The sequence below is a fragment of the Heptranchias perlo genome, chromosome 41 (genome assembly GCF_035084215.1).
Source record: "Heptranchias perlo isolate sHepPer1 chromosome 41, sHepPer1.hap1, whole genome shotgun sequence".
Taxonomy (NCBI): Eukaryota; Metazoa; Chordata; class Chondrichthyes; order Hexanchiformes; family Hexanchidae; genus Heptranchias; species Heptranchias perlo.
Window position 1 is genome coordinate 2,676,729 of NC_090365.1, and position 15,346 is coordinate 2,692,074.

Genomic DNA, 15,346 nt, shown 5'->3' on the forward strand with positions numbered 1-15,346 from the left:
TCCCTGGAACCACTCTGGTAAATCTCCTCTGCTCCCTCTCTAAGGCTTTGACATCCTTCCTAAAGTGCGGTGCCCAGAATTGGACTCAATACTCCAGCTGAGGCCTAACCAGTGATTTATAAAGGTTTAGCACAACTTCCTTGCTTTTGTACTCTGTGCCTCTATTTATAAAGACCAGGATCCCGTATGCTTTTTTAACAGCCTTCTTAACTTCTGCCACCTTCAAAGGCTTGTGCACATACACCCCCAGATCTATCTGTTCCTGCACCCTCTTTAAAATTGTACCGTTTAGTTTATATTGCCTCTCCTCATACTTCCTATCAAAATGCATCACTTTACACTTCCCTGTATTAAATTTCACCTGCCATGTGTCTGCCCATTTCACCAATCTATGTCCTCCTGATGTCTGTTACTATCCTCCACGTTGTTTACTACATTTCCAAACTTTGAAATTGTGCCCTTTATACTCGAGTCCAGGTTGTTAATATATAGCAGAAAGAGCAGTAGTCCTAATACCGACCCCGAGGGAATGCCTCCGTACTCTTCCCTCCAGAGTTAAAACCAACCGTTCACCACTACTCTCTCTGCTTTCTGTCCCCGAGACAATTTTGTATCCACGCTGTCACTGCCCCCTTTAATCCCATGGGATTGCAGACCTACACTGGTGTCGAGAGAGAGAGAGAGAGAGAGAAAATAAAAGAGAGAGAAAAAGAAAGTCGGATCCCAGCAGTGAGATGCAGCAGCCTGGACATTGTTGTTAGCTGTATCTGAAGCAGCTCCCTCTACCGTCCACGCGGGGGTCAGGCCCAGGGCTCGTGCCCTGCTGCAGACAGTGATTCAGTGAGGAATGCGGGACTGTTCTCCAATCACTCGAACAGACCCTGGAAACAGCGTGAAGGCCCAGCGTCCGGGCAGGGCAGAGGGCTGTCTGAAAACGGGGAGGGAGGAGAGAGGGGGGGGGTGACGGTGAGGCGTAGGTCCAGTGGCCCACCTCCAAATTTGTACGCTCACCAGCTGATCTGATTTCCCCCTCATTTTCGCCCCCCTCCCCCCACTGGTCTATCATCCCTGGGCCTCGAATGCAGTCACCAGTCCTGCATTGTACCTGCCAGTTGACTGTGTTTGACACACGCGGACGGTGTTTGGGGTGTTGGGGAGGGAGGACTGTACCAGTTTTGACAGGGGGCGAGGGAGAAGTGTACCAGTTTTGACTGGGTGGGGAGGATATCGTCACTGTTGTAATGTAGGGAAATGCGGCAGCCAATTTAATTTATCTGATCTAAGTTTTCAGTTTACGAGAGACTCTTGCCTAAAGGTTCTGTAATTATCTCTTACGGTTGCAGTGTACGAGACCCTTGCAATGATGGGTTTTCTTAAGAATAGAAAGTTGGATTTGTGGCCGGGCCTATTAAGGAGGAGGTGTGAATTTGCCCCCTCTGATCAGAGACATGGCGATCTCCATGGCAACAGGCTCTACCCGCACCCACTAATGACAAGCCAGCCATGTGTTGAGAATACTTAGAGTCATAGAGTTATACAGCACGGATAGAGGCCCTTCGGCCCATCGTGTCCGCGCCGGCCATCAGCCCTGTCTACTCTAATCCCATATTCCAGCATTTGGTCCGTAGCCTTGTATGCTATGGCATTTCAAGTGCTCATCCAAATGCTTCTTGAATGTTGTGAGGGTTCCTGCCTCCACAACCCTCTCAGGCAGTGAGTTCCAGACTCCAACCACCCTCTGAGTGAAAAAGTTCTTTCTCAAATCCCCTCTAAACCTCCCGCCTTTTACCTTGAATCTATGTCCCCTTGTTATAGAACCCTCAACGAAGGGAAAAAGCTCCTTAGTATCCATCCTATCTGTGCCCCTCATAATTTTGTACACCTCAATCATGTCCCCCCTCAGCCTCCTCTGCTCCAAGGAAAACAAACCCAATCTTCCCAGTCTCTCTTCATAGCTGAAGCGCTCCAGCCCTGGTAACATCCTGGTGAATCTCCTCTGCACCCTCTCCAAAGCGATCACATCCTTCCTGTAGTGTGGCGACCAGAACTGCACACAGTACTCCAGCTGTGGCCTAACCAGTGTTTTATACAGCTCCATCATAACCTCCTTGCTCTTATATTCTATGCCTCGGCTAATAAAGGCAAGTATCCCATATGCCTTCTTTACCACCTTATCTACCTGTTCCGCCGCCTTCAGGGATCTGTGAACTTGCACACCAAGATCCCTCTGACCCTCTGTCTTGCCTAGGGTCCTCCCATTCATTGTGTATTCCCTTGCCTTGTTAGTCCCTCCAAAGTGCATCACCTCGCATTTTTCCGGGTTAAATTCCATTTGCCACTGTTCCGCCCATCTGACCAACCCATCTATATCGTCCTGCAGACTGAGGCTATCCTCCTCGCTATTTACCACCCTACCAATCTTTGTATCATCAGCGAACTTACTGATCATACCTTTTACATTCATATCCAAGTCATTAATGTAGACCACAAACAGCAAGGGACCCAGCACCGATCCCTGTGGTACCCCACTGGCCACAGGCTTCCAGTCACAAAAACAACCTTCGACCATCACCCTCTGCCTTCTGCCACTAAGCCAGTTTTGTATCCAAAGTGCCAAGGCACCCTGGATTCCATGGGCTCGTACCTTCTTGACCAGTCTCCTGTGCGGGACTTTATCGAAGGCCTTACTGAAATCCATGTATACCACATCCACTGCGTTACCCTCATCCACACGCCTAGTCACCCCCTCAAAAAATTCAATCAAATTAGTCAGACATGATCTTCCCTTGACAAAGCCATGTTGACTATCCCTGATTAATCCTTGCTTCTCCTAGTGGAGACTAATTTTGTCCTTCAGAATTTTTTCCAATAATTTTCCTACCACTGATGTTAGGCTCACTGGCCTGTAGTTCCCCGGTTTTTCCCTACTCCCCTTCTTGAATAATGGTATTACATTAGCGGTTCTCCAGTCCTCTGGCACATCCCCTGTGGCCAGAGAGGTTCTGAATATATGTGTTAGAGCCCCCGCAATCTCCTCCTTTGCCTCACACGGTAGCCTGGGATACGTTTCGTCCGGGCCTGGGGATTTATCCATTTTTAGGCCTGCTAAAACCGCCAATACCTCCTCCCGCTCGATGTTAATATGTTCGAGTATATCACAGTCCCCCTGCCGTATTTCTATGTCTACATCGTCCTTCTCCATAGTGAAAACAGATGCAAAAAATTCATTTAGAACCCCTCCTACATCTGCCGGCTCCACACACAGATTGCCATTTTTGTCCCTAATGGGCCCTATTTTTTCCCTAGTCATCCTCTTACCCTTAATATACTTATAAAACATCTTAGGATTTTCCTTTATTTTGCTCACCAGTGTTATTTCATGGCCCCTCCTTGATCTCCTAATTTCTTTTTTAAGTATCCCCCTGCACTTTTTGTACTCCTCTAGGGCTTCCTCCGTCTTTAGCCTTTTGTATCTGCCAAAAGCCCTCCTTTTTTTCCTAATCCATTCTCGTATATCCCCTGACATCCAAGGTTCCCTGGAGTTCTTGGAACCACCCTTGACCTTTACGGGAACATGTTGCCATTGTATGGTCTCAATCTCCCTTCTGAAAGACTCCCATTGCTCCGATGCGGATTTTCCTACAAGCAGCTGATCCCAGTCCATTTTGGCCAGATCCTGCCTTATCCTATTAAAATCGGCCTTCCCCCAATTTAGAACCTTTATTTCCGGCCCCTCCCTGTCCTTTTCCATGACCACCTTAAATCTCACCGAATTATGGTCACTGTCACCAAAGTGCTCACCTACTAGCACTTCTTCCACTTGGCCGGCCACATTCCCTAGAATTAGGTCCAGTACCGCCCCCTCTCTTGTAGGACTTTCTACATGCTGGCTCAAAAAGCTCTCCTGGATGCACGTTAAGAATTTTGTACCCTCTAAGCCTTTTACACTCTGAGTATCCCAGTTAATATTGGGGAAGTTGAAATCCCCCACTATTATTACCCTATTATTTGCACAATTTTCTGAGATTTGCCTACATATCTGTTCCTCTATCTCCCCCTGACTGTTTGGGGGCCTATAGTACACTCCCATCAAAGTGCTTGCCCCCTTTTTGTTTTTAAGCTCCACCCATATGGCCTCATTAGAGGAACCTGCTAATATATCATCCCTCCTTATGGCAGTAACTTGTCGCCACTAGTGGTCAACTCAACGTTTCCTGATCCACCTGTTCCTAATTCTGGTCTCTTGAGTTGCATATTGTACCAAATATTCCATCTTTTTTTTTTCTCTCTCTCTTTCAGCTTTACAGGGAAGTAAAAATTATGAAGTGTTTGAACCACCCGAATATTGGTGAGTAAGACAAGATTGGGGGCGGATTCTGTTCACCTGCGTCTGGTGTACACGTTGCGAGAACGTTCAGTGCATTTTGTTTTTTCTGTATTTCTCTTTCTTCCCGCTTTCTCCCTTCCCCCCCCCCCCCCCTCCCCCTCTTGAAGGTGCTGACTCCTGGTTCCATATGGGAGTGTTGGCAGCACACGGGCATCACAGCCCAGTGCAGTCCTGTCCTCACCTGATGTTTCCGGTGGTGGGGGGGGTCCCTGGTTTACGATTAGGAGTGGGAGCCGTGGCTGATTTTTGTCTCTCCCTCCCCTGCCCCACACGCGCACTCCTCCTGTCCCCAAGGACCACTTCTACCCCTTCCCCGGTGACCGCACCTGGGGGCCTTTCCTGCTCTGTTTGGCTCACTAGATGCCGGAGCTACCAATAAGCACTCAAATCAAAGGAGAAACAAACACAGTCCCTTCCTGGTCGGTCACTCGCTCACCGTTTTTATCTCCCCTTGGGGGTTTTTTTTTTGGTATCTGTTACCGTCAGTGCCAGAGAGTTTGTGGTCATTGAGTTGTCTGGATGCAGCGACTGAGGAAGTGTTGGCAGATGTTGTGTCACAGCTGTCAATCAAATCAGAGGAACTTGCCTTTGTTTTGATGAGCTGTAAACTGCTCGTGAAACCTTCACTTAAAATTATCCTCGCGCTCTCAACACCTCTAGCGCTGATTGACTGGCCATTTCTGCCTCACGGGTCCCTTCCAGTGCCGCCTTTGAGAGAGGGGAGGGGTAGGGTGGCTCAGTCTGATCTCTCTCTCCACCTCACTGCAACTTGAGCTTGAGATTTGAAGAAAGGAACTCGCAGCCAAAGATCTTGCTGTTCCTTTTCTCTTCATTGAGAAACCGCAGTGACGAGACCCAGTGCTCAGCACCACAAGAGGAGGAGAGAAGAGTCGGAGTAGAAGATGGTACCACGAGTCTTAATTTCAACACTCCTCCAGTGCCTTGGTCGCCCCCCTTTTTGTTGTATTGCGCTCAGTTCTGGACAGCGCGCCTCAAGAAGGACACAGTAGGAGGCAATAAGATGCAGATTCACCAGAACGTTACCAGTACGCCAAGGGTGGAATTATGAGGAGAGATTACATAAACCAGGCTTGTATTCCCTGGAATATAGAAGGTTTAGGGGTGATTTGATTGAGGTTTTTAGGATTTTGAAAGGAATTGATAGGGTGGATAGAGAGAAACTTTTTCCACTGGTGGGGGAGAGTCTAGGACAAGGGGACATAACCTTAAAATCAGAGCCAGGCCATTCAGGAGAGAAGTTAAGAAACATTTCTTCACACAAAGGGTGGTAGAAGTGTGGAACTCTCTCCCACAAAAAGCAGTAGATGTTAGCTCAATTAATAAATTTAAATCTGAGATCAATAGATTTTTTTCTAGCCAAGGGTATTAAGGGAGATGGAGCCAAGAGTAAATGGAGTTAGGATACAGATCAGCCATGATCTCATTGAATGGCGGAATAGGCTCGAGGGGCTGAATGGCCTCCGCCTGTTCCTATGTTAAATTCTGAGGACAGGTTACAAGCCAAGTTTATGCATTACCTCGAGTATAGAAGGTTGAGGGGTGATCCGATTGAGGTGTTTAAAATGTTAAAAGGATTCGATAAGGTAGATACGGAGAAACTATTTCCTCTGGTGGGAGAATCAAGAACGAGGGGACATTATCTCAAAATTAGAGCCAGGCCGTTTAAGAGTGTAATCAGGAAACACTTTTTCACACAAAGGGCAGTGGAAATCTAGACCCCTGTCCCCCAAAAGTCTGTGGATGCGGGGGGCCAATAGGCGCTTCCCAGATTGAGAGTGATAGATTTTTGTTAGGTAAACGTATGGAGGGATATGGAGCAATGGCAGGTAGATGGAGTTGAGGCACAGGTCAGCCATGATCTGATTGAATGGCGGAGCAGGCTTGAGGGGCTGAATGGCCCTCTAATGCAGGAGGAGGAGGAGGAGGAGCTTAAGAGGATGGGGGGAGGTGAGTTCGGAGGGGCGCTGACCATTGTAACATTGGTCAAATGGGCAGAAAGGTTGTGACACGAGGTGAGTCTGGCCAATTTATAGCTTGATAATTGTTTGATTTTGTTTTATTTAGTGAAGTTATTCGAGGTGATTGAGACGGACAAGACCCTCTACCTGGTAATGGAATATGCAAGTGGAGGTAGGCCACCAGTCTATTCCATTTTACACTTGGAAAAAACACAAATTAAAAGGTCTGCGTTTATACAGCACCAGATAAGACCAAAGAGTCTCTCAGCCTTTCACCGAGTGAGTTACTGTTGGAGTTGCCAACTCTGGTTGGACATATCCCTGGAGGCTTCATCTGGTGACCCCCCCACACTCCCGCCATTGGTCACCTGGCACGTCCAAGCTCATGGAGCCCTGCCCCTACGGCCAATCGGGAAACGAGCAGACTTTGTTACCCGATTGGATGATTCTTGACTGTCAGTCAGAGAGTCTATTCTCCCATCTCTGATATTTTTATAACTAATAAAGAAAATTAAAAACCGCACCTTTTTTTTTAATATCCCTCCATGATTTTTCTCCCTGTTGTTGTTCGCAGCAGTGACCTGGAGATTAATCTTCAATTCCTGGAGACTCCAGGCCAATCCTGGAGGGTTGATAACCCTCGGTGCCATGATGGCGCGGCGCTCCCTCGGGGCCGGGCCCCCCCTCCGGCGGCGGGGCGCTCCCTCGGGGCCGCGCTGGAGTGTCGGCCTAGATTATTGGCAGTCCGATTTAAAATTGTGCTCCTTTAATTGTCTCTTAAATATTCCACATTCTATTTAAATCGGCCTCGTGAGTATTCAGATGTTGTAAATTGCATGCCTGCACGGCACTCTTTGGCCGGATTTTTATCAGGCAAGTTGTCTTCAAGTATGCAAATTTTCCAGTGATGTCAGTTGGTCGCCAGGGCGATGCCGCCGACCAATCGGAGTGCCATCTGCACATCCCCGTGTGGGCTGCAAGAAAAATGTCAGTCGCCCACCAGCCGGTGGGCGAGGTGCGTTCCTGCTTGGCGAGACAGCTGGCAGTTCGCGGGCAAGGACAATTTCCAAACAACGGCCCCCCCCCGACCCCTCTTTGCCAACTCACTCGGGCACAGGCTGGGACTCGAGCCCAGCACCTTTCCCTGGCCCGCGTGTCTCTCGGTCCCACGCTGGTGGCACCCCCCACCCCCGAGCAGGTTTCGCTGATCGGGTTGAGATGAAGTAGGTTAGGAGGAGGCTCGTGTGGAGCATAAACGCCGGCATAGACCAGTTGGGCCGAATGGCCTGTTTCTGTGCTGTAAATTCTATGTAATTTACCAACTGAGCCGTACAGTCCGGGCCGAGAAGCATCAATTCAGGGAAGTCGAGGGGAGGAGGAGGAGGAGGAGGAAGAAAGAACTTGCATATCAGAGTTTGTGGGAAGACTTGTGGGGCGGGGAGCCTGCAGAAAAGGGGAGGAATCCGTTTTGGTTTTTTGCGCCAAGTCGAGAGGGCGGGGGGGGGCAGGCGGAGAACCCGGCGAGACTTCCATTGGATTAAACGGGTGACCACGTGCGGATTGGGACGTGCCCGATGGCTTCATGTTATTGACCAGTCGGTGCACCGTCGTGGCTGGAATCAGTTAGTGGGGGACTGACCCTCGCAGGCCGCAGCCTGGGGCTGGCTCGGAAACCGGGCCCCGGGCCGATGCGAGCGGTGCAGGGGCAGGCCTGAGCGATGGATCAGCCTGGCTTGTCACATTGATTTGACAGCCTGATTGAATTATCCAATGTTCAACCTTCATTACTCCAAGAGGAAACTCTATTTAAAGCACTGAGCTCTGATCTCCTCCGATATTAGTGTTGATTCTGGGCACATTTTAACCCCCGTTTTCTTCCCCCCCCCCCCCAAGGTCCTGAAGGCCCTGATCCTTGCCAGGGTTAAAGTTCACATAGGAATTTCTAGACAAAAATAAGACCATGGTCCATCCAGCTCGCCCTCTACCATCCTGGTAGTCGCCTGATATGATAATGGATTTGTTGACTAATCAGAGCAATCAATGAGTTTACAACAGACCCAGACATGACGTGAGGGAAACCCCCAGGGGTGCAGAGCTTTGGACCAAAGTCACCAATTCCTCCCGAGCAGGTTACGTTTACCACAGGAAAATCAGCCAGTGATGGTCTCCAATGGTGTCAACTGCAGCTAGGTCGGGAAGGCCGGAATAAAATCAAGCGGCCTCTCCGTTTGGGGCCTACTCACTGGATTATAAGGGGGCCCAGAGCAGAGCTCGGTCAGCCAATAGAGGTTGGCGCAGGACCGATTCCCAGGCTGGGCTTGAATGAGAGCGGTCGGAGGGTAATCCTGTGTTTTATCTGTTCAGGCGAAGTATTCGACTACCTCGTGTCACATGGGAGGATGAAGGAGAAGGAGGCCAGAGCCAAGTTCCGGCAGGTCTGACCTGTGTTTCTGATATTTTATTTGTCTTTTTCGACCGTTTTTAAGTCTAATTTTTCTTTTTCTATCTTTTTTGTCTCTTGTTCCGGTTCACTCCTTTACCCTCATGTTCGTTCGTTCGTTCTTCCTTTCTTTCTCTTTCCGCCTCCCTCTCCGTGTGTCTGTCTCTCTCTCTCTCTCCGCCTCCTTCTCCGTGTGTCTGTCTTTCTCTCTCTCCGCCTCTCTCTCTCTCTCTCTCTCTCCGTGTGTCTGTCTCTCTCTCTCTCGTTCCACCTCCCTCTCCGTGTGTCTGTCTCTCTCTCTCTCTCCGCCTCTCTCTCTCTCTCTCCGCCTCTCTCTCTCCGCCTCTCTCTCTCTCTCTCCGCCTCTCTCTCTCTCTCTCCGCCTCTCTCTCTCTCTCTCCGCCTCTCTCTCTCTCTCTCTCCGCCTCTCTCTCTCTCTCTCCGCCTCTCTCTCTCTCCGCCTCTCTCTCTCTCTCTCTCCGCCTCTCTCTCTCTCTCTCTCCGCCTCTCTCTCTCTCTCCGCCTCTCTCCGCCTCTCTCTCCGCCTCTCTCTCTCCGCCTCTCTCTCCCCGCCTCTCTCTCCCCGCCTCTCTCTCCCCGCCTCTCTCTCCCCGCCTCTCTCTCCCCGCCTCTCTCTCCCCGCCTCTCTCTCCCCGCCTCTCTCTCCCCGCCTCTCTCTCCCCGCCTCTCTCTCCCCGCCTCTCTCTCCCCGCCTCTCTCTCCCCGCCTCTCTCTCCCCGCCTCTCTCTCCCCGCCTCTCTCTCCCCGCCTCTCCGCCTCTCCCAGCTGAGGTTGGGGATTCAGTCTACAATACCTGTTGCCCATTGATCCTCAAATGAGATGCCTCCTATGAAAGTTATTTCTTTCCAGTCCCCAGTCCAGAGGGAGCTGAGCTCGATTGTCACACCGCTGACTCAGCTGGTGCTAGCTAACTTGGCACAGGTCAAGATTGCCCCTGGTTTGTGTGTCTCAGCTCAAAAACTGGGCAGTACATTTACCAACTGGGTCGTGAAGGGAGAATTGGTGGGTAATTGAACATAGAAGGACTTCCCGTTCAGCGTGTAACTATGGGTCTCACTTTGATAACTGTTCTGATGAGTGGCCGGGGTTTGTTCAGCAGGGTGAGGATTGATTGCTGTCTAACTTGTTTTCAGATTGTTTCAGCTGTGCAATACTGTCACCAGAGGAACATCGTACATCGAGATCTGAAGGTGAGCCTTTGGGCTACAAGTCTTTTTTTTTATATAACACGGACTTGGCGTGTTTTTGTTTTGGTCCCCTCTCTCTCTTGAAGGTGCTGTCTTGCTGGATATTGTCTCTCCCTTATCTCCCTTACCTGCTCCTGAAAGACCAAAAGACTTGCATTTATATAGCATCATTCAGAAAGCCAGGACATCCCCATGTGCTTTAGAATCACAGAATGGTTTACAGCCAATGAAAAGTACTTTTGAAGTGTAGTCACTGTTGTAATGTAGGAAACGTGGCAGCCAATTTACACACAGCAAGCTCCCAAACACAGAATGTGATAATGACCAGATAATCTGTTTTTAGTGATGTTGGTTGAGGGATAAATATTGGCCCAGGACAGCGGGGGGAACTCCCCTGTTCATCTTTGAAATAGTGGCCGTGGGATCTTTTACATCCACCTGAGAGAGCAGACGAGGCCCTCGGTTTAACATCTCATCCGAAAGACGGCACCTCCGACAGTGCAGCACTCCCTCAGTACTGCACTGGGAGTGTTGGCCTAGATTTTGCGCTCAAGTCTCTGAAGTGGGGCTTGAACCCACGACCTTCTGACTCAGAGGTGAGAGTGCGGCCCACGGCTGACACCTGTAGGAGCTCAGGCAGTGAATGTCCACTGTTGTGTCCAATGGCTGTTTGACCCCAGGGGCCCAGTCCCACTACCTCGCCATTTGGGGCAAGGACCCGGGGTGATTTTCCTCACCTCAGTAATTGGGCCTACACTAACCTATTGGGTTGTAGGTTGTATCCCAAAACCCTCCGAGATCTCCGCACTCCTCCAATTCCGGCCTCTTGCCCATCCCCGATTTCCATCGCTCCACCATTGGCGGCCGTGCCTTCAGCTGCTTGGGCCCCAAGCTCTGGAATTCCCTCCCTAAACCTCTCCGCCTCTCTCTCTCCTCCTTTTAAGATGCTCCTTAAAACCTACCTCTTTGACCAAGCTTTTGGTCACCTGTCCTAATATCTCATTAAGAGGCTCAGTGTCAAATTTTGTCTGACACTCCTGTGGGATGTTTTACTATGTTAAAGGCGCTATATAAATGCAAGTTGTTGTATCGCATCGGGCCTAGTGGATAACACAACAGAGATCAGGGGCTGAAAGTAGAGGCCTCTCTGCTCCATGGGGCTTAGTTTCCCACTGGGTAGTGTATTTACCAATTGTGCCATCAGAGAGCCGTTGGCAACGCATAATATCTTTCTCGCTCTCTCGCGCTCTTTCTCTCTCTCTCTCTCTCTCACTCGTGTGTTCTCGCTCACTCTCTCTCGTTCTCACTCTTTCTCTCCTTCCCCAGGCCGAGAACCTTCTGCTCGACGCTGACTGCAACATCAAAATCGCCGACTTTGGGTTCAGCAACGAGTTCCAGTTTGGCAACAAGCTGGACACGTTCTGCGGGAGCCCCCCCTACGCTGCGCCCGAACTCTTCCAGGGCAAGAAGTACGATGGTCCGGAGGTGGACATCTGGAGTCTGGGGGTCATTCTGTACACGCTGGTCAGTGGCTCTTTGCCATTCGATGGTCAGAACCTAAAGGTGAGGGGACGATGCCCATGGAATGGTGGGTGGTAATTTACTGAACCTATTTTTTTTGTTATAAATCTTTCTACCTGTTAATTTAACCCCCCTCCCCATCTCTCTCTTTCCCTCCATCACCACCAACATACACGTGTACACACTCCCCTCACTCCACCCCTCCCCGGACAGTCCTTTTTCTAAGGGGAAGGAAGGACATCTCCAAGGTTGAAAAGAGTAGGAGAGATGATGAGATGAACTGAGATGTAGCCAAGCTTTGGTTTTAAAAGTTTGTGGACTGGTAGAAAGAAGGGAAGACTGAGGGGGGGTGAGGAGTAGGGGTTGCCAACCCTCCAGGACTGTCCTGGAGCCTCCAGGAATTAAAGATTAATCTCCTGCAAGCAAACCCAGGGAGAAACATCACAGGGGCATTAAAAAACATTGTGCATTTTTTCATTTTCTTGGAACAATTTTGTTAGTTGGAGGCGGGGCAGTTGGAGGTCATGTGATGAAATCTCCAGGAATACGTCCAACCAGAGTTGGCAACCGGTTCCACAGTTTTGAGATCCCCGGGAACGATTGCATCTACTCCTACTCTACCTCATTGAGTCTCACTCTCAACACGGGGATGAGGTAAGGTCCTACCTGTGGCCGTTGCTCAGATGGTCAGTGGGCAGGGGAGACCACCCTCGACTCAGTGGGGGAGGACTTTAGTTTTCCGTCGATTCGGACCACCCGTCTGAGTTTGAGAAGTTTGCCCCCCCACTGGAGGATGCAGGAGTAAAGACCACCAGATTCAGAGTCGGACTGAAAGTCCCAACTCCCTCTAAAAAATTAATCGAATTCAGAGTTATTTCTGTTTAATCTTTAATTGCTTCTACTTGTCTTTCCCTTTAAGGTCAGGAGGCTTGAATGGGCAGCTTTCCCCCTCCCTTTCTCCTGAAGCACTGGCATGTGCTGGGGTCCAAGTTCTGTAGCTACCCACCAGTACCTTGCCCAGGTGGCCACTCTTCAAGTGCGAGCCTAGTCAGTGTGTGTTGGCGTGATATTTCCTAACTCTACTCCATTCAATTCCCAGTAGTGGCCACTGGATAGTCACCATGAGCAGGAAACTTAGCCGAATTTCCCATCGTAAGCTCAGACGCTGAGGTTAATTGTAACACCAGAACCACTCACATTAATTACCCCTATTTCTCATTCTGTCTGGATTTGCGCCCTTGCTGAGGGGTGAGGGGTTGCTGCCTGTTCTTTCACCTCTGTCCGTGTGTGCATTGGCTGATGTTGACACAGGACTAGCATGTGATTTTTTTGCTTTCCGCGTGGGGGACGGTCGCACAGCCGGGAGACCCCCACGGCTCAGATTGGGAACTGAGCAGAGTGGCGGGGTCAGACCTGCATCGTCTCGCCCCGGGGCACTGACCGTCCGTGCTGCGGCATTTCCCTGCCTGATACGGTGGCACCAAATATGGGCACAGTCAGTCAGCCAGTAGTGATACGTTTAGTCAGGTAAAGGGGGAAAATAACCATTCACTAAAATTGGACTGTCATTACTAAATTAAAATTGGAATAAAATTTTGTGCAAAGACTGAAATTGAAACTTGAGGCAGAGATGGCACTAAAACCAAAATCAAAATGATTTCTGGGACTAAATTAACGCTGATATTGACCTTGGAGGGGGGGCAGCGCAAATTCACCAGAATGATACCGGGGATAAAAGGGTTAAATTACGAGGACAGGTTACATAGACTAGGCTTGTATTCCCTCGAATATAGACAATTAAGGGGTGATCTAATTGAGGTGTTTCAAATGATTAAAGGATTTGATAGGGTAGATAGAGAGAAACTATTTCCTCTGGTGGGGGGAGTCCAGAACAAGGGGGCATAACCTTAAAATTAGAGCTGGGCCGTTCAGGGGTGATGTCAGGAAGCATTTCTTCACACAAAGGGGAGTGGAAATCTGGAACTCTCTCCCCCCAAAAAAGCTGTTGAGGCCGGGGGTCAATTGAAAATTTCCAAACTGAGATTGATGGATTTTTGTTGGGTGAGGGGGATATTAAGGGTTACAGAACCAAGGTGGGTAAATGGAGTTAAGATACAGATCAGCCGTGATCTAATTGAATGGAGGAACAGGCTCGAGGGGCTGAATGGCCTCCTCCTGTTCCTATGTTCAGCATCCTCAACATTCAGAATCAACATTGGAGATTGAAACGGATGAAAAGAGCCTTAATTTTTATTCAGTTTATTATTTGTCCACATTTCTCATGCTCTGTGAGGTGCTGTGAGAAGGGGAACAAATATGGTGAAAATTCTTGGAACACACTTTTTTTTTGGGGGTGGGGGGTAAAATCTTGAGAAGACCAGAACAAAAATATGGAAAGCAAAACTCAAAACTTTTGACTCAAATTTTTCCAGAACTAACACTAAAAATCTGAACAAACCTTGGGAACAAAAGACTCAACTAATCATTTCCAGCACTAAAATAACGGCTGCAGATAGTGACGCCACTATTTCCCGGCCAGAATGGAGATGATTGGGTAATTCCCCCGTCAATCACGCCTGGAGACCGCCCTGCTGTAAGTGACTGGGATTGATTTTATGCACATAATTTGTATTATGTAACTATCCTCCACTCACTGCATTTTGCTGAAGAAATCACCCTGCTTTTATCGGGAGAAGTTGCTGTAGTTTCGGTCATGAGTTCTGTTTGCTGTAGTTGGTAGAGACTCTTTTTTTTAAATAGACTCTGTAGACTGTTTGCAGTAGTGCGCTGTTCAAATGGACTCTGTTGGCTGAGTAAATTGACTTTGTTTGCTGTGAAATAGACTGATTGCTGCGAGTCCTGCCGTACGTCCCGCTACTGACTCAATGGCTGTCACAGTGGTGTCAATAGACACTCTGTAAAATGACTGGTACATACATACCCAACAAATCATGGGCTGGCTTCAAAGAGCCATTGACTGAAGACCATGCTTCCAGTAATTTCTATTACAGCTCATCTAATCTGCGCCTCTCTGCGAAGCACCTTGGGTTGAGCTAATAAGTGCAGGTTGAAGATGAAGTTAATGTCTCTGCTTTCTGTCGGCAGGAGCTGAGGGAACGGGTCCTGAGGGGGAAGTACCGTGTCCCCTTTTACATGTCCACCGACTGCGAGAATATCCTCAAACGCTTTCTCGTCCTCAACCCAGCCAAACGGGGCACGCTGGAGGTAAGCAGGACTTTACCGGGCTCGTTTAATCTGCATAATCTCCTTGGGGAACCCAACGCCCACCTGTGATTTCTAGGCTTGGAGCTCTGTTGATTGGGGAAGATGGAAAGCCCCAAGAGGCTGATTCTTTCCCTCCACTCACCAATGTGGTTTGGTTGGAGGAAATATACATCGATGGGGAAGGAGGAGGTGAGAAGCTAAATAGCCCATCATCAGAAGTGGTATTTAGCCCAAAGATACAGCTCTCTGCAGTTTTATATCGAAGGATGTTCATTTGACATCTTCCCTCTTTGATAAGGTGGGCGACCACCAACTGAAGTAAATGGGGACGAGTGACGCAAAGTTCATGGGTCTCTGAGTGACACTCCCCCAGGACCCCTCATGAGAATTCTAGAAGTGAAAACTATAAAATGATTTAAGATGGATGAGGAAATCCAGTTGGGCCAATTGTGTGATTTTTAAGGGACGGAAGGAAGCGGGGAAATGGATTTGAAAGGCAGGGGTTCAGATCCAAAGTCGCTGGAGACCAGGCTGGGATGGTTTGAATTCTCGATAGACTGATCGGGGATGAAGTATTGTTCGTGAG

General features: G+C 49.2%; 1 protein-coding gene across 5 annotated transcripts in view; it reads left to right on the top strand.

Moving 5' to 3' along the window:
- LOC137305927 (MAP/microtubule affinity-regulating kinase 4-like) overlaps window positions 1-15,346 on the top strand; it is an 87,985-nt gene that overhangs the window by 51,919 nt on the left and 20,720 nt on the right. For all 5 annotated transcript variants that reach the window (XM_067974879.1, XM_067974873.1, XM_067974874.1 and 2 more), the window contains exons 4-9: window positions 4,300-4,348; window positions 6,473-6,538; window positions 8,731-8,801; window positions 9,961-10,017; window positions 11,341-11,577; window positions 14,641-14,760. In XM_067974879.1, coding sequence (XP_067830980.1) covers window positions 4,300-4,348; window positions 6,473-6,538; window positions 8,731-8,801; window positions 9,961-10,017; window positions 11,341-11,577; window positions 14,641-14,760 — 600 coding nt within the window. The remainder of the gene's footprint in view (window positions 1-4,299; window positions 4,349-6,472; window positions 6,539-8,730; window positions 8,802-9,960; window positions 10,018-11,340; window positions 11,578-14,640; window positions 14,761-15,346) is intronic.